At 46.5% G+C, this 26,210-nt stretch overlaps 1 protein-coding gene across 2 annotated transcripts in view; it reads right to left on the bottom strand.

Moving 5' to 3' along the window:
• The window catches only part of LOC118387539 (pappalysin-1-like), a 125,942-nt gene that overhangs the window by 40,235 nt on the left and 59,497 nt on the right, over window positions 1-26,210 (bottom strand). For both annotated transcript variants that reach the window (XM_052459845.1, XM_052459844.1), the window contains exons 12-15: window positions 12,509-12,616; window positions 12,219-12,354; window positions 11,852-12,065; window positions 2,381-2,549 (exon numbers count right to left, since the gene is read on the bottom strand). In XM_052459845.1, coding sequence (XP_052315805.1) covers window positions 2,381-2,549; window positions 11,852-12,065; window positions 12,219-12,354; window positions 12,509-12,616 — 627 coding nt within the window. The remainder of the gene's footprint in view (window positions 1-2,380; window positions 2,550-11,851; window positions 12,066-12,218; window positions 12,355-12,508; window positions 12,617-26,210) is intronic.

Below are 26,210 nucleotides of genomic sequence, written 5' to 3' on the forward strand. Positions count from 1 at the left end.
TTGACTGTGTGACTGTGAACTAACTAATAGCCCTCTGTGGGAGTGAATGGGTTGACTGTGTGGCTGTGAACTAACTAACTAAGAGCCCGCTGTGGGAGTGAATGGGTTGACTGTGTGGCTGTGAACTAACAAAGAGCCCTCTGTGGGAGTGAATGGGTTTTCTGTGTGACTGTGAACTAAATATGAGCCCTCTGTGGGAGTGAATGGGTTTACTGTGTGACTGTGAACTAAGAGCCCTCTGTGGGAGTGAATGGGTTGAATGTGTGGCTGTGAACTAACTAAGAGCCCTCTGTGTGAGTGAATGGGTTGACTGTGTGATTGTGAACTAACTAACTATGACCCCTCTGTGGGAGTGAATGGGTTTACTGTGTGACTGTGAACTAACTAATAGCCCTCTGTGTGAGTGAATGGGTTTACTGTGTGGCTGTGAACTCACTAAGAGCCCTCTGTGTGAGTGAATGGGTTGACTGTGTGATTGTGAACTAACTAACTATGACCGCTCTGTGGGAGTGAATGGGTTGACTCTGTGGCTGTGAACTAACTAGGAGCCCACTGTATGAGTGAATGGGTTCACTGTGTGACTTTGAACTACGTAACTAATAGCCCTCTGTGGGAGTGAATGGGTTTACTGTGTGACTGTGAACTAACGAACTATGAGCCCTGTGTGGGAGTGAATGGGTTTACTGTTTGACTGTGAACTAACTCATTATGAGCCCTCTGTGGGAGTGAATGGGTTGACTGTGTGACTGTCAACTAACGAACTATGAGCCCTCTGTGGGAGTGAATGGGTTGACTGTGTGGATGTGAACTAACTAAGAGCCCTCTGTGAGAGTGAATGGGTTGACTGTGTGGATGTGAACTAACTAAGAGCCCTCTGTGGGAGTGAATGGGTTGACTGTGTGGATGTGAACTAACTATGAGCCCTCTGTGGGAGTGAATGGGTTGACTGTGTGGATGTGAACTAACTAAGAGCCCTCTGTGGGAGTGAATGGGTTGACTGTGTGGATGTGAACTAACTAAGAGCCCTCTGTGGGAGTGAATGGGTTGACTGTGTGGATGTGAACTAACTATGAGCCCTCTGTGGGAGTGAATGGGTTGACTGTGTGGATGTGAACTAACTAAGAGCCCTCTGTGGGAGTGAATGGGTTGACTGTGTGGATGTGAACTAACTATGAGCCCTCTGTGGGAGTGAATGGGTTGACTGTGTGGATGTGAACTAACTATGAGCCCTCTGTGGGAGTGAATGGGTTGACTGTGTGACTGTGAACTAACTAAGAGCCCTCTGTGGGAGTGAATGGGTTGACTGTGTGCCTTTGAACTAACTTGTTTGTTTGGGGTGGTTTGTGTGTCTGCAGGCTTCTGTCTTTTCGTGGTTTGTGTGCCAATGTCTGTCCTCCTCATCTGTTGAGTGTCTGGTGTGTGGGGGTTGATACTTCATGAAGTGGATGCTGAGACATCTTCGTAACCAGAAAGCTTTCTCCAGTAATGTGATAAATGTTAACAAGTATGTCATAGGGTAACTTTTTTCTTGCCCGCTACACAGTGTCATAATGTAAGGTAGCTGCAGTGTAATTCATCTCAGCAAACACCACATACATATTCATTAAATTACACACACATACAGACATTAGAAAGACATGGAGTATCTGCACAGTGCTGTGTCTAGTTGTTGTATCTGTGCTCCGTGAGCATGACTTCACTGTATGAGTGGGGAGGGGGGGAGTGAAGGAGGGAGCGAGGGGGGGAGGCAGGCAGGCAGGCAGGCGGAGAGGGAGGGAGGGATGGAGCTGCAGTGAGCAGAGAGTACCTAGTGATGTCATCGTCCCAGTGGAGCAGAAACACATAGCCATTGTTGCAGGTGATGGTGCAGCGCAGACTAAACATATATAGTGTGTGTGCCTGTGTGTGAGTGTGAGCGTATGTGTGTGTGTATACATGTGAACGTGCATGTGCCTTTGTCCATCTGTGTGTGTGTGTGTGTGTGTGTGTGTGTGTGTGTGTGTGTGTGTGTGTGTGTGTGTGTGTGTGTGTGTGTGTGTGTGTGTGTGTGTGTGTGTGTGTGTGTGTGTGTGTGTGTGTGTGTGTGTGTGTGTGTAAAGCAGGGAGAAGGAAGGAAGGAGGAGGCGTCTAGCTAGCTACCTGGGCTTGACATGATGTCATCCTCCCAGTGGGTTTACACTGCCAAGCTGCTGTTGCAGGTGAAGAATATGGCTAGTGTGTGTGTGTGTGTGTGTGCGCGCGCGTGCGTGCGTGTGCGTGCGCGTGTGTGTGTGTGTGTGTGTGTGTGTGTGTGTGTGTGTGTGTGTGTGTGTGTGTGTGTGTGTGTGTGTGTGTGTGTGTGTGTGTGTGTGTGTGTGTGTGTGTGTGTGTGTGTGTGTACCTGGGTCTTGATGATGTCATCGTCTCTGTGGACCTGCAGGACGTAGCCAGAGTTACAGGTGATGGTGCAGCGAGCTCCGTTGAAGAAGCCCAGACTGCTGCACTTGAGCTCTGCATTGCGGATCAGCGGCTCCTGGCAGTCGATGGCCTCACATGAGTAATGGACACAACTAGAGAAGGAGGGGTACACACAAACACATGGGTGAATAATTTAGTACCAGTATAATCATAAACATAGTAGCTAAATATATACTGCCCATATGGGGTATGTTGTACAGTATATATGATACAACTGGAGCAGGGAAGAACATACAAAGAAGAAACAGCATCACAGTGTAGCTACGTCCACAGCCAGACACAGCCAACTTAAATTCACAGTGGGTAGAACACCCATACAGTACAATATAAAGTACAAACACACAAAAACACACTGTCTCAACCACAGCCACACTGTCTCAACACACACACAACCACACTGTCTCAACACACACACAACCACAATGTCTCACCAAACACACAACCACAACCACACTGTCTCAACATAACCACACTGTCTCAACACACACACAACTACACTGTCTCAACACACACACAACCACACTGTCTCAAAACAACCACACTGTCTCAACTCACACACAACTACACTGTCTCAACACACACACAACCACAATGTCTCACCAAACACACAACCACACTGTCTCAACATAACCACAATGACTCAACTCACACACAACTACACTGTCTCAACTCACACACAACCACAATGTCTCAACAAACACACAACCACACTGTCTCAACATAACCACAATGACTCAACTCACACACAACTACACTGTCTCAACTCACACACAACCACAATGTCTCAACAAACACACAACCACACTCTCAACACAACCACACTGTCTCAACCACAGCCACACTGTCTCAACCACAGCCACACTGTCTCAACCACAACCACACTGTCTCAACACAACCACACTGTCTCAACCACAGCCACACTGTCTCAACCACAACCACACTATCTCAACACAACCACACTGTCTCAACCACAACCACACTGTCTCAACACAACCACACTGTCTCAACACAACCACACTGTCTCAACTCACACACAACTACACTGTCTCAACACACACACAATCACACTGTCTCAACAAACACACAACCACAACTACACTGTCTCAACACAACCACACTGCCTCAACTCACACACAACAACACTGTCTCAACACACACACAACCACACTGTCTCAACACAACCACATTGTCTCAACACAACCACAACCACACTGTCTTAACACAACCACAACCACCCTGTCTCAACACAACCACAACCACACTGTCTCAACAAAACCACAACCACACTTTCTCAACACAACCACAACCACACTGTCTCAACACAACCACAACCACACGGTCTCAACACACACACAACCACACTGTTTCAACTAGAGGTCGACCAATTAATCGGAATGGCCGATTAATTAGGGCAGATTTCAAGTTTTCATAACAATCGGTAATCTGCATTTTTGGATACCGATTATGGACGATTACATTGCACTCCACGCGGAGACTGCGTACCTGTTATGCGAGTGCAGCAAGGAGCCAAGGTAAGTTGTGTCATGATGTTGGCCTGGGGGATAGGTTTATGACAGTCATAAATACCTCTTGCCCCCTTTTCCCTCTCTCTAACCTACTGAGGTTACATTTAAAAAAAAAACTTGGTTAACAGAGATTCTGGGAACATCAGTAGGTGGGGGGAAATTAACTATATTCTGGTAATCCGAACAATTGAACATATGCGGTGGTACTTAATGAATATGATGTCAGTTTGGTTGTCATCTGAGACATTCTCATCAATGATAAGATGACATAAACTCTACAGTATGAAGTCTAAACATCAGAGTTATCGGATTCACATGGAATTGTTGTTCAATTTAAATGTTTGAATATGAAATTATTTGTGACGGGATGAAATGTGATTTTAGCTTCTAAAATGTGAGATGTGGGTTTTCATAAGTCAGTGCTGCTCACTCAGTGGCCCGCCTCTGTGAAGGGACATGGGCTATAACACTTTTCAAACACGCCCTCCTCTCCCTTCCTATATAAAGCCTTGATGACAATAGAACTTCGTGTTCCGAGGATGTGAGGACGAATGTCAAAATGGTTCAGATAATAACTACAGAACGAAGCCAACATCAGCGTGAGCTTTGGTTGCGAATGGTATGAACTTTGAAATCTTATTCACGACAGAAGTGATACCTCCTAACCGTTGAGTTAGCGACCGCAGCTGCAAACGCAGGTTAGGAAGGAGCAGGAACAGACAGAGTATTCCATCTACCACACAACGTGTGTCCATTTGTTCCTCAGTCTCCCGCTCTTTCACTCAACCCAGCCCCTTTTCCTTTGTGTAACAAGCTGTCATATCTGTTCTGCCCGCTAGGGACGTTTTCCTTTATGACGTAATTTGTAATCAAGTTATGATTAATTGTGTGTATGTGAATTCTGTGTGATTAGTTCGGTATTTAGTAAATAAATAATTAAACCCAATTTTGTATTGCTGATTCAAATTGTTAGCCAGGGTTCTTGCAGATAACCAAGAATTTACAACTTTCAGATGAGACTAAAGTAAGATGAGGATTAACGTTGACTGCTATTGATGTAAAATATTACTAGGTCTTTAAGAGTTTATTCGGAAGATAACAGCTCTATAAATATTATTTTGTGGTGCCCGACTCTCTAGTTAATTACATTTACATGATTAGCTCAATCAGGTGATATTATTTACAGATAAATTATTTTATAGAATAGCATGTCATATCACGTAATCCGGCATAGCCAAAGACACGACAGTTGCTAGCTAGCATTAAACTTATCTTATAAAAAACAATCAATCTTAACACAATCACTAGTTAACTACACATGGTTGATGATATTACTAGTTTATCTAGCTTGTCCTGCATTGCATATAATTAATGCGATGCCTGTTAATTTATCATTGAATCATGTGATTTAACAAGAGCATTCACGAAAAAAGCACTGTCGTTGCACCAATGTGTACCTAACCATAAACAACAATGCCTTTCTTCAAATCAATACACAAGTATATATTTTAAACCTGCATACTTAGTTAATATTCCCTGCTAACATGAATTTGTTTTAACTGGGGAAATTGTGTCACTTCTCTTGCGTTCAGTGTAAGCAGAGTCAGGGTATATGCAGCAGTTTGGGCCCCCTGGCTCGATGTGAAGTGTGTGAAGACCATTTCTTCCTAACAAAGACCGTAATTAATTTGCCAGAATTGTACATAATTATGACATAACATTGAAGGTTGTGCAATGTAACAGCAATATTTAGACATAGGGATGCCACCCGTTAGATAAAATATGGAACGGTTCCGGATTTCACTGAAACGTTTTGTTTTCGAAAATATAGTTTCCGGATTTGACCATATTAATGACCTAAGGCTCATTTTTCTGTGTGTTATTATGTTATAATTAAGTCTATGATTTGATAGAGCAGTCTGACTGAGAGGTGGTAGGCAGCAGCAGGCTCATAAGCATTCATTCAAACAGCACTTTCCTGCATTTGCCAGCAGCTCTTCGCTGTGCTTCAAGCATTGCGCTGTTTATGACTCCAAGCCTATCAACTCCCGAGATTAGATTAACTGGGAATATTGAAGACTCATGTTAAAAGGAACAACTAGATTTCATATGTTCTGAGCAAGGAACTTAAACGTTTTAATTTTTTTTACTTTCTTCTCCAACACTTTGTTTTTGCATTATTTAAACCAAATTGAATATGTTTAATTGTTTATTTGAGACTAAATTGATTTTATTGATGTATTATATTAAGTTAAAATATATATGTTCATTCAGTATTGTTGTAATTGTCATTATTACAAATATATATATATATAAAAAAATTGGCTGATTAATCGGTTTCGGCTCGTTTTGGTCCTCCGATAATCGGTATCGGTATCGGCGTTAAAAAAAAATCATAATCGGTCGACATCTAGTTTCAACACAACCACACTGTCTAAACATAACCACAACCACACAGCCAAACTGTCTCAACACACACAGAACAACAACCACACTGTCTCAACACAACCACACTGTCTAAACATAACCACAACCACACAGCCAAACTGTCTCAACACACACAGAACAACAACCACACTGTCGCAACACAACCACACTGTCTAAACATAACCACAACCACACAGCCAAACTGTCTCAACACACACAGAACAACAACCACACTGTCTAAACATAACCACAACCACACAGCCAAACTGTCTCAACACACACAGAACAACAACCACACTGTCGCAACACAACCACACTGTCTAAACATAACCACAACCACACAGCCAAACTGTCTCAACACACACAGAACAACAACCACACTGTCTCAACACAACCACACTGTCTAAACATAACCACAACCACACAGCCAAACTGTCTCAACACACACAGAACAACAACCACACTGTCTCAACACACACAAAACCACACTGTCTCAACAAAATCACAACCACACTGTCTCAACACACACACAACCACAACGCCTCATCACACACACAACCACAACGCCTCAACACACACACAACTACAGGCTCAACACAACCACAACCTCACTGTATCAAAACAATCACACTGTCTCAACACAACCACTCTGTCTAAACACACACACACAACCACACTGTCTCAATGCAACCACACTTTCTCAACAACCACACTGTCTCAACACACAACCACATTGTCTCAACACACAACCACATTGTCTCAACACACAACCACACGGTCTCAACACAACCACACTGTCTCAACACACAACCACTTTGTCTCAACACAACTACACTGTCTCAACACACACAACCACACTGTCTCAACACAACCACACTGTCTCAACACAACCACACTGTCTCAACACAACAACACTGTCTCAACACACACAACCACACTGTCTCAACACAACCACACTGTCTCAACACACACAACCACATTGTCTCAATACAACCACACTGTCTCAACACAAACACACAATATCAACACACAACCACAACAACAGTCTCAACACACACACAACCATAACAACACTGTCTCAACACACCCACAACCACAACAACACTGTCTGAACACAACCACACTGTCTGAACCCACACACAGCCACACTGTCTCAACACAAAAACCACTATCTCAACTCACACAACTACACTGTCTCAACACAACCACACTGTCTCAACACAACGACAACCACACAGTCTCAACACAACCACACAGTCTCAACACACAACCACACTGTCTCAACACACCCAAAACCACAACAACACTGTCTCAACACAACCACACTGTCTGAACACACACACAGCCACACTGTCTCAACACAAAAACCACTATCTCAACTCACACAACTACACTGTCTCAACACAACCACACTGTCTCAACACAACGACAACCACACAGTCTCAACACAACCACACAGTCTCAACACACAACCACACTGTCTCAACACACCCACAACCACAACAACACTGTCTCAAAACAACCACACTGTCTGAACACACACACAACCACACTGTCTCAACACACCCACAACAACACTGTCTCAACACAACCACACTGTCTGAACACACACACAACCACACTGTATCAACAACACTGTCTCAAAACACACACTGCCATACTGCATTCGCCTGGCTGCCCTAGAAGTGGAACCATGTGAGCGCCCCAATTGGCACCCTATTCCCTATATAGTGCACTATATTTGACCAGGGCCCAAAGGGTAGCCATAGGGCTCTATATAGGGATTAGGGTTCCATTTGGGACGCAATTAATGAATCAGTGCCCACAGAACATCATCCCTGACGTCATCCAGTACAGTATGTTTTCATTATAGCATGGAGAACACTCAGCTATCTATAGAATGTGCTATATCTCCTCTTTACATGAGATACACTTTGTTAAACAGATTGAAGCTACCAGAACCAGCAACACAAATGGATAAGTGAATGTCTTTAGTCAGCACACTACAGTATAGGGCTGCTGTAAGATTCTCTGGGGATAGCTGCTCCACTCAGACTGGGTTGAGGTTTGGTGGAGTAGATACTAGTTATCAACAAGGTGTACTGTAGCCCTGGGTAGGCTAGATAGATACATTCCTTGTAGCTGTGTATCAGTATTTGAAAGCCCACAAGACACAAACACACAAATTGTGAAAAAAAAGCTGAATTAATCCATCTAGAAATGCTTCACATATGGTCAGAGCGAATTAGTAGGCATGCTTTTCAGTCTGTGCATAAAGATTGTGTGACTCTCTGTGTCTGTTTACACACACACACACACGCACACGCACACGCACGCACGCACACACACACACACACACACACACACACACACACACACACACACACACACACACACACACACACACACACACACACACACACACACACACACGCACGCACACACGCACACACACACACACACACACACACACACACACACACACACACACACACACACACACGTGGGATTGTTGTTAATGAATTAAGAGAAGTGGGATATTGTGAGCAGACAACAATGAGAGAGTCTGGCCAAGCACTATGTTGGTAGCAGTCAGAGGACTTTAATGTTCTAAGGAATGCTGGGACCCTGAGGGCTGTCTTTAACAACAGTTTGCCTGCTGTATTCCCTATACAGCACACTAATGTTGACCAGTACTGTTCTATGTAGGGAATAGGGTGCCTCTCTCTCTCTCTCTCTCTCTCTCTCTCTCTCTCTCTCTCTCTCTCTCTCTCTCTCTCTCTCTCTCTCTCTCTCTCTCTCTCTCTCTCTCTCTCTCTCTCTCTCTCTCTCTCTCTCTCTCTCTCTCTCTCTCTCTCTCTCTCTCTCTCTCTCTCTCTCAAAATGTTTTGGTCTCTCTATATTTCTCTGCATCATATATCTCTGCAAACCTGATCTCTCTAGAGGGCGGCAGGTAATTTACAGGTTAAGTGTTGGGCCAGTAAAAAATAATATGCTGATGTGCCCTTGAGCAAGGCACTTAACCCTTATTGCTCCTGTAAGTCGTCCTGGATAAGAGCATCTGCTAAAATGTAAATGTAGTGCTTTTCTCCCTCTCTTCCCCTCTTTCTCTCTCCTTCCACCTCAACAACATACTCCGAAATCCTAACATGAACCTGTAAACGTATAGAGAGAAGGCAGAGCAAACACAAACCGATACTCACAACAAAACCAAACTCCCTGCTTGAGCTCGTGTTTACATTTTAGGATCCTTAGCTAAGTAGGTGGAAAGAAACAGGCTTTATAGACAGCTTAACACTGAGTTGTTTTCATGCCTCTTTACATTACATGAACCATAAGGTATGTATTAAGATATAGGTGTGGTTTCAGCTCCTGTCTCCTGGATCATTTTTTAAACACTTGAAAAATGATCAATAGTCTGAAGACTACTAGAAGGGGCTATGACGAGTGTCCCATCACTCAAAATCTGAACCTTCACTGGAGACGAGGACAAATGTAGAGAAAGACTCTAGAGCCTCCACACTTACAGTCCAATAATCTGCCATTACCCCTCAAATCTTCATATTTGAAAGAAGGGATGACGAAGGGAAGAAAGAGAGAGAAGGGAAAAAAACAAGTGTGGAACATAAAACCGGGACACGTTAATAGCTTGTGTTGTTAACAACTTAGGGAATAAGGGACTTTGTGTTTTGTAGAGGTAGAATTATTACAGCTGTTTGGCTGGAGAGAGAGAGGAGGAAAGGGGGGAAGAGAGCAAAGAGAGGGGGATAAGTAGAGCGAGTAGGAGGAGAGGGGAGAAGAGGAGAGGGAAGAGGAAGCAGAGGAGAAGAGGGAGAAGGCAGTGAGCGAAGAGAGATGGAAGGAGAGGAATGAAGGGAAAAGGATGGAGAGGGAGGAGAAGAGAGGAGCATAGGGAATAGGATGACGAGGAGGACAAATGAAGGTAAGGGAGTATGAGGAGTAAGAGGAGGAGAAATGCTCAAGCTAAAGACTCCCTGTACTAAATCCCTTCTAGAGGCTCAGGCGGGAGCTGTTGAAGCAAGGAGCCGCCAAATAGATCATATTTACACTTTGGATATGGCTGCCGCTGAGCACAACAAACCCCAAATATGTCAATACAAGGAGCTGTAATAGTAGGCAATTACTAATTAATAATGAATGCGTTGTTCCTCTGGGTCGGCATAGAAACTCCCACCGCCAGCCTTCCACCAGAGCTCTGCTACTGAAACAGTCAAATCCATGGCTGCATCCCAAATGCCACCCTATTCCCTATATAGTGCACTACTTTTGACCTTGGCCCATAGTGCACTAAGTAGGGAATAGTGTGCAATTTGGGATGCACCCAGCTTTAGCGCAACCGCTCCAACAGAAGGGCATGAAAAGTGCACTAGTGCATTTTTAGAGTGGTTTGACCCTTTATTCATCCCAGGTTTTGTCTCATTGAGATCAAATGTGTTTCGCAAGGGAGATATAGTTGATTGATTTTGTTTCTCGCATGTAATCTATTACAATGGTGTTAATAAACTATTAATTCAAAACTGTATGGACAAGGGAGGATTTCTTTCTTATGAAAATGTAATGAGCTCCAGGTCTGGCATGCTAGTTGGTTTTGGAGCTTGCATAGCCTACAGAGCATCCACAATGTTTGCTAAGTAAATCTACTACATCAGAACTTAGTACTTAAATCTTCTATAGCAGGGATGGACAACTTTGATGGAGTGGGGGCCACAAAAAAATCTGAATTTATCATGAGGGCCCGCAGTGTCAGTAATTTGACCCTGATTACTACAGGTTTAAATAATACAGGTTTAGATAGCTGGCTAGACTAACTTACCAATCTAAAAAATATAGCTAACCTGGGCTAATTGAGTGACTGTCAATGATGACATAAGAGAAAAACTGCTGATGCACAACCACATTTTTAAGATTGCACCTTGTGTTTGCTCCTTGTGAATTCATCCACAGGCCTACAAAAGGGGGCTGCCAGCTGCCCATCTCTGCTCTATAGGAAACCGAAGAATTGTCACCACACACCTCAGCTGAGTAACACCAAGTGAGTTGTTGAGTTTGACAGCTCAGTGGAATGGGTCACAGAGCCAAAGACAAGTCTGAGGAGGGCAACTTCTCTTTGTTTGTGGCATCAAACAACGTCTTATCGAGAGCAGAATCCTCCTCATCCAATTAGCTTTCCTCCTTTGCTTCACTGACAAACAACAAAAGCCACAAATGGCCCTATTTCTCATGACAGCCCCCTGACCAATTCTGAGGCCTGTGTGTGTGTGCACCCATGTGTGTGTGTGTGTGTGTGTTCGCGCATGCAAGCGAGCGTATGCCCAGTTATACACATGCTCATTTTAAAAATGTCTCTACACGTTTACTTCTACATGCATAACAGTGACCTTTTGTGTATCTACCCTTGCGCTCCCGAGCTCCCTCCTCACCTTTGACCCATGGGGTTGTAGATCTCGTTGCTCTGGCACCCGCTAATGGTGATTGGGTCAAAGAACTGGAAGGAACGCAGGCCCACGCCAGAGATGGCCACCAGGTGGGAGCGGAACTGGACCAGGATGGCCTTGGTGCGGTAGAAGGCCACGCTCAGGTCATGGCTCACTGGGATTACCAGGGGGTTGGTCCTGCAGGTCAGACGCCAATCACCTAGAAGGAGGGAACAGGGAGAGGGATGTGGGTAAGGAGAGAGACAGAGAAAGGAGGGACAAAGAGGGATGTGGGAAGTTAGAGAAATAGCTCATATGGGATTTTAAGAGATCTTTCCACACTTCCACAGTTCCATAGGTTGTATCTACAGACCTAAGCTGTGGATGACCTCCTTGGTGTCCACCAGTTGAACGGTGATGTTGCACTGTGTCTGGTCGATGTAGCCCGTACCATCTGCAGCTAGGTGGATTATCACAGCAGCAGCCACCATGGGGTGGGAGAAGTAGGCCTGGGTGAGAAGGGAACACTCACATTTAGTGCCCTAAACTCTCAGCACATTCATATCGGGGATATTACTAACTGGAGATATGTTTATGTAACTTTAGCCTTTGCCCACCCATATCCCATGACTCCTGACCTCTAACCTATGGCCTGTGACCTACCTTGAGCCAGTACTGGGGGTACCAGGAGGACTGCTGGGCCTCTCTGCAGGGGAACCAGGCGTACTGGGAAACCCCATCAGACAGGTCAAACACCTTGGACTGGCATGTCTGATAACACACACAGAGAGACAGAGACAGAGAGAGACAGAGAGAAAGAGAGAGACAGAGAGACAGAGAGACAGAGACAGAGAGAGACAGAGAGACACAGAGAGACAGAGAGACAGAGAGAGACAGAGACACAGAGAGACAGAGACAGAGAGAGAGACAGAGAGACAGAGAGAAAGCGAGAGACAGAGAGACAGAGAGACAGAGAGACAGAGAGAGACAGAGAGACAGAGAGAGACAGAGAGACAGAGAGAAAGAGAGAGACAGAGAGACAGAGAGAGACAGAGAGAGACCGAGAGACAGAGAGACAGAGAGAGACAGAGAGATACAGAGAGACAGAGAGACAGAGAGAGACAGAGAGACAGAGAGAGACAGAGAGACAGAGAGAGACAGAGACAGAGAGAGACAGAGAGATACAGAGAGACATAGAGACAGAGAGAGACAGAGACAGAGAGAGACAGAGAGACAGAGAGAGACAGAGACAGAGAGACAGGGAGACAGGGAGAGACAGGGAGACAGGGAGAGACAGAGAGACAGAGAGACACAGAGAGACAGAGAGACAGAGAGACAGAGAGAGACAGAGAGAGACAGAGAGAGACAGAGAGACAGAGAGACAGAGAGACAGAGAGAGACAGAGAGACAGAGAGAGACAGGGAGAGACAGAGCGAGACAGAGAGACAGAGAGAGACAGAGACAGAGACAGAGAGAGACAGAGAGACAGAGAGACAGAGAGACAGAGAGACAGAGAGAGAAATTAAGATTCGTAGTAACACCAAATATTGTTGCAACATTTGTACATAGAATTTGCACACATTTTGTGGAAACAAAATGTTTCTGATAATGTCAGATAATCTTTGCTTCTTTTTCTGAAACAAGATTTCAGATTATGAACCAAATCAATGTGAATTGGCATCATTAGAAGGTGTATTTTTCTGATTATTTTGTTATTTTGTTGCCTTGAAGATTGAGATGTGTTCAAAGCCCTGCCAACAGGGTCATTCCTGGAGTTACGTAATAGTGTGAGGAAGTTGCTAGGGAAAACAAGTTGATACGGCACACATGGAGGGGCAGTGTGACACGCTAAGCAAGTTAACGCCGTGACAAAACAGGCCGTCTGGGGAGAGGGTGCTTCAGTTCCTCTCTCTTTCTTTCTCTCTAAATATCTTACTCTCCATTACTCCTTTTCATCATTCACTCCACCACTCGTTTGTTCTCTCTCCCCAATCCCTCCATCTCTCCACTCTCTTTCTCTCTCTATCCCACCTCTAACTCTTCTATCTTTAATGTTTTTCAGACTCAGAACCAGAGAGCCAGATGTCAACTCATAAGGACTAAACACTTCCATGCCTCTATCTGACAGCTCTACTTCATCCTCTGTATGTGGGCTGCTTAGTTAGAGACAGGCATAGATGGAAGGCTGTTTGTGTTGTTTGCTGTCTCTCTTCACAGGAGAGAGCTGTGACAAGAAGAAGCTGGAGAACCATGTTAGCGATAGCAATGTGAAAGGGGTATTTAATTATTATTATTTTTAACCTTTATTTAACTAGGCAAATCAGTTAAGAACAAATTACGCCTACCCCAGCCAAACCTGGGTGACGCTGGGCCAATTGTGCACCGCCCTACGGGACTCCCAATCACGTCTGGATGTGATACAGCCTGGAATCGAACCAGGGACTGGAGTGGCAACCTCTTGCACTGAGATGCAGTGCCTTAGACCGCTGTGCCACTCAGGAGCCAAGGTAGGCATACCTACATTAGTTAGTTGTACAACTGAATGCATCCCACTGAAATGTGTCTTCTGCATTTAACCCAACCCCTCTGAAGAAGAGAGGTGCGGCTGCTGCCTTAATCGACATCGGCACCCAGGGACCAGTGGGTTTACTGGGGCAGAATGACAGATTTTTACTTTGTCATCTCAGGATTCGATCCAGCAACCTTTTGGTTACTGGCCCAACGCTCCTACCCGCCAGGCTACCTGCCTACCTGGGGGTAGAGTGTACAGACACAGGCACAAGGACACACAGTTTCGCCCATTGCCTGATGCCAGTGAAATCAGACACCTGTAACCAGAGACGTCCACACAGAGCTAGACGAACCAGACGCAGTGGTGGAAACTACCCAGAAGCTCTTGGAGTAATCTATCTGTCTCCTGGATCTGCCGAGGTGACAGTTATGGATAGGCAGAGGAGGGAGCTGAGGTGACGAAGACCTAGCTACCTGATCGTTTCTGTTGTTGTTTGGTGATATTCTTCATGGTGCTTCCCTCTCAATGCACTGGGGCACTGCTGATGTCTTGTGTTGAGAGTTGCTATGGCTCCTCACCCTGCTACAGACTGGAGCGGCGAGTGAATATTGCACAGGTGACAGCCAACCAATGACTTATTTATGTAAACACAGGTAGCACTGAGTCGAAGTCCCCCACCCTCCTCTGTGTTTTTATAACACCCCACAGTTTTCGACAGACAGAGGTAGCACACTGTAATTGCACGTCAAGCTTGCCCTCTAGCAAACACCTATAAAGAGCAATGCCGGCAGGAGGGTTCATCAGCCTCCAAAGTTCTGTTACTCCCCAGCCTCCTCCTGTACAATGGCAAGAGTCAGACTAGTCCAAGTAAGATTGGTCATTCATTTGATTTGGTCATTAGGAGGTTGTAAATACAACCCCCAACCTCCCCCAAGGACTGACCCTGTGTGTGTGTTTGTGTGTTTGTGTGTGTGTATACATATGTGTGTGTAAGGTTGGGGTGGGGGTGTGATGGGGGTGTAAAGCAGGAGCCCACAGAGGACCACATAGCAGGGGCCTTGCATCACAGAGCGAACCACAACAGAGCAGCCAACAAGGCCTCTAACATAAGCAACACACAGGGAAAAATAAACCAATAAAACAAATGCTGGACAATAAATCGTCGGAGACCGCAGCTTGAGAGAGTACGTCGGAAAAGGGAAAGGAGAAAGAAGAAACAACACTTGAGTCTAAACTTAGAGCCTTTTTTGTTCACTTTGTTATGGCAGTAAAAAAGTCCTCTGCCGCGCCGATCAACTAAATTGCTACAACATTATCGCACGAGATGTTGACAAAAGACAGTCCCAGAGACTATTTTAGGTCTCTGTGTTGCAAGAGAGAGGATGAGAGAAAGAGAGAGAGAGGGAGAGAGAGAGAGAGAGAGAGAGAGAGAGAGAGAGAGAGAGAGAGAGAGAGAGAGAGAGAGAGAGAGAGAGAGAGAGAGAGAGAGGGAGAGAGAGAGAGCGAGGATGAGAGAAAGAGAGAGAGAAAGAAGAGAGAGAGAAAGGGAGAGAGGATGAGAGAAAGAGAAAGAGAGAGAGAGAGAGAGAAAGAGTGAGAGAGGGCGAGAGAGAGAGAGAGAGAGAGAGAGAGAGAGAGAGAGAGAGAGAGAGAGAGAGAGAGAGAGAGAGAGAGAGAGAGAAAGAGCGAGTGAGAGAGAAAGAGAGAGAGAGAAAATAAAAAAGTCCCTATAAAAGAGGTGAGAGTAGTGTTGTCAGCCCTCTGCGGTTTCCTCACACTTGTAGCAGCCTAAAGACAAGGCCATGTGGCCGCAGACCCCTTCTACTCTCACATCAAGGGGGAGGGTAAACAGAAGGAGGGAGGGAGAGACGGCACCCGTTTCTCATCCTCAAACACCAATAGTGCACCCCCCTCTCATCCCCTCCATTCCACCCCCTGCGTCCCTTCAGCCTCTGCGCAGCTCAAACTGGGTGTTTGGAAGTTACAAGTAAAACACCTAAAGCCTATGCTTCCCTGAACAACACAGCAGCAACAGCGAGGAAGGAGCTCTAAGACCTGTACTGTTGTGTTTCCCCCCCTCTACCCCTCCATCGTTCCTTCATTCAGACCAGCTGTCTGCTTACGAGCAGGTCTGCAGAAACACGCTTTTGTTTTTAAATCACCACTTAAGGTAAAAGGAGGGAAGGAGGGCTGAGAGCAGACAGGCAGCTAGGAGAGCAGTCTCATTGTGGGTGTGAGAGAGAGAGACACAATTAGACCCACCTGAATCATGAGAAAACAAAAGGATAATTACTTAGGAAAGAATTAACAAAAAACGAGCAAACTAGAATGCTATTTGGCCATAAACAGAGAGTACACAGCGGCAGAATACCTGACCACTCTGACTGACCCAAACTTAAGGAAAGCTTTGACTACGTACAGACTCAGTGAGCATAGCTTTGCCATTGAGAAAGGCCACCGTAGGCAGACCTGGCTCTCAAGAGAAGACCGGCTATGTGCTCACTTCCCACAAAATGAGGTGGAAACTGAGCTGCACATCCTAACCTCCTGTCCAATGTATGACCATATTAGAAACACATATTTCCCTCAGATTACACAGATCCACAAAGAATTAGAAAACAAACCCAGTTTTGATAAATTCCCATATCTACTGGTTGAAATACTACGGTGTGCCCTCACAGCAGCAATATTTGTGACCTGTTGCCACAAGAAAAGGGTGAAGAACAAACACCATTGTAAATACAATCCATGTTTATGTTTATTTGTTTTCCCTTTTGTACTTTCACTATTTGCACATCATTACAACACTGTATATAGACATAATATGACATTTGAAATGTCTTTATTCTTTTAGAAATTCTGTGAGTGTAATGTTTACTGTTCATTTTTATTGTTTATTTCACTTTTGTTTATTATCTACTTCCCTTGCTTTGACAATGTTAACATATGTTTCCCATGCCAATAAAGCCCTTGAATTGAATTGAATTGAGAGAGAGAGAGAGAGAGCGAGCGAGAGAGAGGGTGGGGGGTTTGGCATTGAGGCCATTCTCCTGTGTGTCTCCTCCATGGAGGGGTTCACCCAGTCTGGCTGAAGCAGAGAGCCCTACATCCCCTTTGGCCCTATAGTCATATCAGCCTACACCAGACAGATCCCAGGATGCATGTTGGCTGCCCTGACCCACACGCTTTAGCAAGCTACGTGAGAAGGCTCCATTTGAAGACTCTTGCAGCCAGGGCAATCATTCAGGGTGGTAGAGAGAGGGAAAGTGAGAGAGAAAGAAAGAGACAGAGACAGAGACAGAGACACAGAGAGACAGAGAGAGACAGAGAGAGAGACAGAGAGAGACAGAGAGAGACAGAGAGAGACAGAGAGACAGAGAGAGACAGAGAGAGAGACAGAGAGACAGAGAGAGACAGAGAGACAGAGAGACAGAGAGAGAGAGACAGAGAGAGAGACAGCGACACAGATAGAGACAGAGAGACAGAGAGATGGAGAGAGAAAGAGAGAGACAGAGAGACAGAGAGAGACAGAGAGACACAGAGAGACAGAGAGAGACAGAGAGAGACAGAGAGAGACAGAGAGACAGAGAGACAGAGAGAGACAGAGAGAGAGAGAGAGAGAGAGAGAGAGAGAGAGAGAGAGAGAGAGAGAGAGAGAGAGGAGAGAGAGAGAGACAGAGAGAGACAGAGAGACAGAGAGAGACAGAGGGAGACAGAGGGAGACAGAGAGAGACAGAGGGAGACAGAGAGAGACAGAGAGAGACAGAGAGACAGAGAGAGACAGAGAGACAGAGAGAGACAGAGAGAGACAGAGAGAGAGAGAGAGACACAGAGAGACAGAAAGACAGAGACACACGGAGAGACAGAGAGACAGAGAGAAACAGAGAGATACAGAGAGAGACAGAGAGACAGAGAGACGGAGAGACGGAGAGACGGAGAGACGGAGAGAGACAGAGAGACAGAGAGAGACAGAGGGAGACAGAGGGAGACAGAGAGAGACAGAGAGAGACAGAGAGAGACAGAGGGAGACAGAGGGAGACAGAGAGAGAGAGACAGAGAGAGACAGAGAGAGACAGAGAGACAGAGAGAGACAGAGAGAGACAGAGAGACAGAGAGACGGAGAGACGGAGAGAGACAGAGAGACAGAGAGAGACAGAGACAGAGAGCATGGAGCAGGTTTTCGCTCAAATGTAGCAAATAGGACAGACTGCCTATTAGCACCGTTTCTCACAATGATCCCCACCAAATGAAAGATGTACAGAGAAGGAGGAGGGAGAGGGTAAAAAAACCACAGAGCCAGAGACATAATGATGGTCTAAATTGCTTAATTTGCCTCCACTGTGGCGTTTCCCGCTGCGGTTCAGATTGGATGCCAGTGGTAGAAGTTAGATCACCTCTGCAGAGGGAAGCCTTAGCCACAGCCAGGCTGGGAGAAGAGAGAGGCCCCTGACCATAACACCAACCTCTACAACCAGTCACACACAGCCAGGCTGGGAGAAGAGAGAGGCCCCTGACCATAACACCAACCTCTACAACCAGTCACACACAGCCAGGCTGAGAGAAGAGAGAGGCCCCTGACCATAACACCAACCTCTACAACCAGTCACACACAGCCAGGCTGAGAGAAGAGAGAGGCCCCTGACCATAACACCAACCTCTACAACCAGTCACACACAGCCAGGCTGAGAGAAGAGAGAGGCCCCTGACCATAACACCAACCTCTACAACCAGTCACACACAGCCAGGCTGAGAGAAGAGAGAGGCCCCTGACCATAACACCAACCTCTACAACCAGTCACACACAGCCAGGCTGGGAGAAGAGAGAGGCCCCTGACCATAACACCAACCTCTACAACCAGTCACACACAGCCAGGCTGAGAGACGAGAGAGGCCCCTGACCATATCACCAATCTCTACAACCAGTCACACACAGCCAGGCTGAGAGAAGAGAGAGGCCCCAGACCATAACACTAACCTCTACAACCAGTCACACACAGCCAGGCTGAGAGAAGAGAGAGGCCCCAGACCATAACACCGAACCCAACGCTAACCTCAAACACACACACAGTCAAGATGGAAGAGAGAGGGCCCTAACCCCAACCCTAGGTCTATAGCTATAAACACACAGTCAGGCGAGCTGGAAGAGAGAAAGAGGGAGAGGCCCCAAGCGTAACCCCAAACCCAACAGTAACCTCAGCCACCCAAGAGCAGCCCACTCACAATATGTTAACTGGCTGCAGTGTGATCTCACAGTTCCTCTCTCTCTAACCTCATGGCCATCCTGCAGAGGAGAGTACATGCAGCATCTCTGGGACTCAGTTCATGAGTTGAAATTAGCCCATGCTTGTATACACTTCTCTGCAAATATTTTCATTCATAAATATGAATGACATCTAATCAAGCCATAAACATCTGTGTTGCTTCTCAACAGAATGGTCCACATTCTGCTCCTGTGTACTGCGTAGCTTATGAAAGGCCTATTCAGGGCGAGGGGTGACCCTGTTTGGCCTCTCAGGATTGGTTGTGAAAAGTGCAGCTTTGGAACACGGCGTTTGTTGGAGCTTGTCCGCCCTCGCTGACTACCGCCGGCTTCCTCTACGTCCGGCTGCCCCTCCCTAAGTACACTGGATTCAACACACATTACGGCACATTTGGGGAGCGGATGTTTCTTATTTGGCCACGGCTCCCAAATGTGTTTATTTATTTCATCGAAACACATCCAGTAAACAGCTGCTTGGCTTCTTTTTCTTCTCTTTTTTCATTCAGCCCCGCTTTGTTTTGTGAAAGTTAGCATAAATAAGAGCTCCATCAGGGCGGAAGAGGCAAGCATCTGTGAGACATTTGCGGGTCGAGTCCTGTGCGAGGTTCAAACCGCCATTATTTAGCGGAATGCTGGTAAGCGCCTGACGTGTGAGGTAATGTCCTGTCACCGAGGAGACACGGCTCCCCAACCCCACCCTTACCGCCAGGCACACCGTCCCATTGGCTACCGAGCTAATAACGGGGCTTATACGGCCTACTGAGAGGAGGCCATGTTCTAGCCGCAGCCCAGCGAGTGAGCTGAGGGCAAAGTAATAGTGTGGTCTACCTACTCCCCTGATCTCATCTGTCAAGACCTAAGCAGTGGCTGGTGCTACGACCACAGAACCAGGGTGGGTTGGTGCACCAGTGCCAGGCCAACCAGCCGATCGCAGATGGATTCAGAATGGCGATGGATTCCTTGGGCATGGCCTTCTTTGTCAGGCTGCCACTGGCACATAAATGTCCCTCACTCAACACGTCCAACACTCGTCCCTGCGGCCAAAACCTACGTGTTAACAGCTCGAAATGTAAATGAGGGCTGCTGATACCTCCAGAACCCGACCTGATGGGGTTACCAGATGGTCCCCTTAATGATAATTGAAACAGGAGAACGTCGGAACGCCATTCAGGGCTTTTTTAATGTTACCACATGCTTATGTCACTGGCCGCAAGCCTGACGAGGAGTGTGGTTTGGAGTGGGTTTATAGTGTGAGGGAAACATGCCCTTCCTTGTAGTTCCTCACCGAGAGCACAGAGCTGTTAGCTACTGGATGGGCTTTGGTGTGTGTGTTGCTGCCTGCGCACACTGCACTTCTGGGACTCGGAACAAAACCACGGTGATTGTTTCCTTGTTTTTACGAGCCAGACACTTTTTTCCCCTCCTCCTCCTCCTCCTCCTCCTCCTCTTCTCTCATGTTCTTCCCTCCTCCTCTTCTAGTCAACGATGGGTTACCTGAGGGACCACACCGTCTTCGTTGCCAGCGAGTAGAAATCTCTATCCATAGCTCCCTGCCCGTGCACATTCATGGTCCAACGTGCTAAACGCCTGGACTCAGCATCATATGCTGGTGATTGTGGCGTCAGTGGACTGCTACTATCCTGTAGTCTGCCTGGGATCCATGATAAAACACTGGGGCTCTCTAGGGCTCTGGACCGGGGTTGCGTCAGAGATCACTGGGCAGCATCCATCCCCTGAGAAATCACCTGGCTCACCATTAAATGGTTTACTGTAATATGCGTTGCTGGTTGCTAGCGCTAAGCCCAATTCACCAATTAACCCAGCTAAAATAAATATCCCATGGTGTTACTGTGTGAACATTGTGTTGTGCTGCACAAAGACAGGAGTGGTACGATGAATCCTCTGGGGACCACGACTATAATCCTACATGAAGCATGGCCCACTTACTGTAGCTGCTGCTGAACAGACTGTGGACGGTATGTGATGTGTGTGGTGTGTGTGTGTGTGTGTGTGTGTGTGTGTGTGTGTGTGTGTGTGTGTGTGTGTGTGTGTGTGTGTGTGTGTGTGTGTGTGTGTGTGTGTGTGTGTGTGTGTGTGTGTGTGTGTGTGTGTGTGTGTGTGTGTGTGTGTGTGTGTGTGTGTGTGTGTGTGTGTGTGTGTGTGAACGTGCGTGCATGTGTTCCATGGGAAAGCAAAAACATATGTTCATGTACGTACACTTCCCAAAGCAGACCCTCAAACACTGGTCTTCTATATGCATCTATACATGGCAAACCCTAACATCGTACTACTTCCTCAATGGGAAAGATGAAGCTAGCACGACAGATGAGTTGGCCAAGAAACACATTTCAAATGTGCAAGGAGGCAGATTGGTATCGTCATTAACACTTATCAACCCTCAAATTGTTTTAATGCTTAAGTTAATTACATCTCTTGTGTGTCTGTGTGGTATTTTAATTAAATAAAAAAGCAGAGTTGTGATGACTTTGAATCTGTTTCAAATAATTAAATAAGGGCTGTCCTTGGGGTGTGAAACTGGGGTTTTGCCAATTTATGCATTAGTGTCCATTATTTGTTCTGAAATGTTAATTCTAAGCCATGGCATTTTCCATAAAATGCACATCTGAAGCGTTGCTCCTCCCTGTGTTACTGGGTGTAGACATTATTCGCTAGGATCAAATTGACAGCAGACATAATCCATTAACAAACTGTCTGAGGTCTTTAGTGAAGGGAATAGAGCTGGTGACGAAAGCAAAGCACACAGTACAAAGAAACACTGTCTGCCTTCTTCCTCTCCTCTCTGTCCGCCTCGCTCTCTCCCTTTCCTACTCTCTCTTTCTCTCTGTCTGTCCGTCTCTCTCTCCCTTTCCTACTCTCTCTTTCTCTCTGTCCGCCTCGCTTTCTCCCTTTCCTACTCTCTCTTTCTCTCTGTCTGTCCGTCTCTCTCTCTCCCTTTCCTACTCTCTCTTTCTCTCTGTCTGTCCGCCTCGCTTTCTCCCTTTCCTACTCTCTCTTTCTCTCTGTCCGTCTCTCTCTCTCCCTTTCCTACTCTCTCTTTCTCTCTGTCCGCCTCGCTCTCTCCCTTTCCTACTCTCTCTTTCTCTCTGTCTGTCCGTCTCTCTCTCCCTTTCCTACTCGCTCTTTCTCTCTGTCCGCCTCGCTCTCTCCATTTCCTACTCTCTCTTTCTCTCTGTCTGTCTGTCTGTCTCTCTCTCCCTTTCCTACTCTCTCTTTCTCTCTGTCCCCCTTGCTCTCTCCCTTTCCTACTCTCGCTTTCTCTCTGTCCGCCTTGCTCTCTCCCTTTCCTACTCTCTCTTTCTCTCTGTCCGCCTTGCTCTCTCCCTTTCCTACTCTCTCTTTCTCTCTGTCCGCCTTGCTCTCTCCCTTTCCTACTCTCTCTTTCTCTCTGTCCGCCTCGCTCTCTCCCTTTCCTACTCTCTCTTTCTCTCTGTCCCCCTTGCTCTCTCCCTATCCTACTCTCTCTTTCTCTCTGTCTGTCCGTCTCTCTCTCCCTTTCCTACTCTCTCTTTCTCTCTGTCCGCCTTGCTCTCTCCCTTTCCTACTCTCTCTTTCTCTCTGTCCGCCTTGCTCTCTCCCTTTCCTACTCTCTCTTTCTCTCTGTCCGCCTCGCTCTCTCCCTTTCCTACTCTCTCTTTCTCTCTGTCCACCTTGCTCTCTCCCTTTCCTACTCTCTCTTTCTCTCTATCCGCCTCGCTCTCTCCCTTTCCTACTCTCTCTTTCTCTCTGTCTGTCCGTCTCTCTCTCCCTTTCCTACTCTCTCTTTCTCTCTGTCCGCCTCGTTCTCTCCCTTTCCTACTCTCTCTCTCTTTCTCTCTGTCTGTCTCTCTCTCTCCCTTTCCTACTCTCTCTTTCTCTCTGTCTCTCTCTCTCCCTTTCCTACTCTCTCTTTCTCTCTGTATCTTTCCTACTCTCTCTCTGTATCTTTCCTACTCTCTCTTTCTCTTTCCTACTCTCTCTTTCTCTATGTCCGTCTCTGTCTCACATCCTATTTCTGTGCCTCATTCTTTTTCCTATTCTCTCTCACACTCTCTCTATCGCCTTCTGTCTTCGTCTGTCTGTCCCTCCATCCCATGTGCCCTTTACACATTCTCAGAGTGCAAGACATCTCAATGGAGCGCCACCTCCACATTCATTCTGGATGTAGTAAGTTACCCTCCTGCACAACCGGTACACTGTGCAACCGACATGATAAAACTGAAGGCGAGAAGAAAAAAACTCGGAAGGAAAATCAAACAGAGCGTGGGCCCTGCCCTCCGACAGGGCGAGGGGCTATAAAAGTCAACAGGCGAGCCCGGTAGCCACGCTCAGTGGCCCTCTGATAGATGCGTGTCACTCTGAATCGCTGATTTCTTCTTGAAAGAAGAAAGACTGCAGGCTATTCAGCTCTCAGCTGTTACACACAGTGGCAGTGTGTATATTTTGTTTCCTAAGTACAAGTCTTTGCATGCTGCGTTATATCATTTCTCAGCCTGGTTCTGGCCCTGACGGCCAGACTGTCAGACAGTGCATGTGTCTTCAGGGGAATGATGTGTTTCTTCTGTGCTTGTGTATGGCCTGGTGCTGGAAGGTTGTTGCTCACCCAGATGGAGGGAAGAAGGAAGCTGCCAGAATTTTGCTCAGTGTTGCAGATGTGTGGATGAGAATGATCCACCATCGACTTGCTTGGCAAAAGTTTGCCCTGAACTTCCTATAAGAAGTTAATTTACTGTATCTAACCAGGTGCAGACATATGTTGGCCTGTGTGCGTCTGGCCTGCCTGTAGATACACCCTCCGGTAACCCCAGTCAGGTTCCATGAATAACCAGTAAAAATCATCCCAAGTGCCTTCGTCCTCCATTCGTCTGTTGTTCCTTTCCTGCATCCTGACAGATTCCTATCATTAGCTCTCTCCCTCTGGTCCCCGCACACCCTGCCTCCCTGTCCCTTTGCAATGTTGAAACCCCACCTGGCCCGACACTGCCCCGACCACGGTGGGGGACACAACAAGCGTGGTAGAAAACAACAAGGGTGTTTGCAGCCAGGAGCCTTCCACCATCACCCACACTACCTGGGGCTGGGGCTGCTGGCTGGTCCTTGCCCTTGTTTACCACTGAAGATCCAGATCAGAAGCGCCCATGGTTCCATGCCTCAAACTCGTTTCCATGACCTCACAGCTCTGAGCCATGACATGTGAAGTTCAGCCTCAAAGCGTAAATAGAATGTATATGGTACAGTGGGAAACTGTAGGTTTCTGGTAAACCTGTTATGTCCAAGTGAAATCTACACTAAACAGTAAACATGGAAAAGTCATGAAAGAAAACAATAAAGTCTATGTATAAGCAACATCGCTGGAAAAGTAAGTGTTACACCCGTGTGTAACTATCTAGTTACAGCACGTAACATTGGCAAAAACACCTATAAGTATAGTTAAGGGCGAACAACATTGCTTCGCTACAGTGCAGTAGCAACCTTCAGCGGGAAGCATAACTGGATAGTGAACCAATCAGCCTTGCATGGAGGGAAAACTGTAACGAGCAAACTTGAGTCTGTGGAAGTTGCTTATGGTACCAATAAACCCTAGGTGCTCTGGTTACAGTAGACAGGAAATCAGAACGTGTCATCTCCTGTGCCCACCTTTGGGGGAGAGAGAATGGAAGGCAGGGGATATTGTGTGTGGGGCGTGCAGTCCATACAAAGAGGTAGCTGAGTACTGTAATTTTGTGAGACAGCTTTATTGTCATCTTGACTGGGGGAGATATTATCTCTGAGCGCACAGGCCAGGATCAAATAGAGTGTGTGCGTGCCACGTCTGGATGAAGGATCTCCCTAAAGGTGCGGCAGGAGCTGGGCACGGGGAGTCCGAGGGAAGCCTGACAGGTTGAGGAAGCATGTGCTGAAAAGTAGCCATGACTGTAATGATCAACAGTGAAGGCATGTCAGATGAACCCAACTAAACCCAGCGTTTTTCATCCGAGTGTTTTAAGACACTGAAACCACAAGGTCCTTAACTCAGGGTGAACACATGCTGCTACTGTAGCTGCTGCTGTTCCTGGATAGCGTCAGATGTTGTTGTATGGTGTATGCGTGTGTATGCGTACAGTGTGAGTGTGTGTGCATGTGATGGTGTGTGTGTAGCCTACGGTAGGTGGCCTTGCAGTTTGGCAGTGATAGCATCTCAAGCTGACCCAGGGCACTGTGTTCTTCACAGTAGAAATCATTTTTGGAGCACGTGTGCTGTTCTGCTGGGTCTTCAGGGAAAATAGCTTCTTATGCAACTACATTGGTGGGAACACACTTTGTCTCCTCTCTCACACGCATCGAGCTGTGAGCTCGTGTAGATAGTATGAACATTGAGGTCACAAAAGGAGCTCAACACCTTTCTCTGTATTGAAAACACTGCGTAGACTCAATTACATTCTTTGTGCAAAAACAGTTCTGAAAACATGAATATATGCAGACACTTTTATCCAAAAGCGACTCAGTCATGCGTGCATACATTTTACATGTGGGTGGTCCCAGGAATTGATCCCACTACCCTGGCCTTACAAGGACCATGCTCTACCAACTGAGCTGCAAAGGACCACACTGAAGTG

Source organism: Oncorhynchus keta, chromosome 13 (assembly GCF_023373465.1).
Source record: "Oncorhynchus keta strain PuntledgeMale-10-30-2019 chromosome 13, Oket_V2, whole genome shotgun sequence".
In the NCBI taxonomy this organism is placed as follows: domain Eukaryota; kingdom Metazoa; phylum Chordata; class Actinopteri; order Salmoniformes; family Salmonidae; genus Oncorhynchus; species Oncorhynchus keta.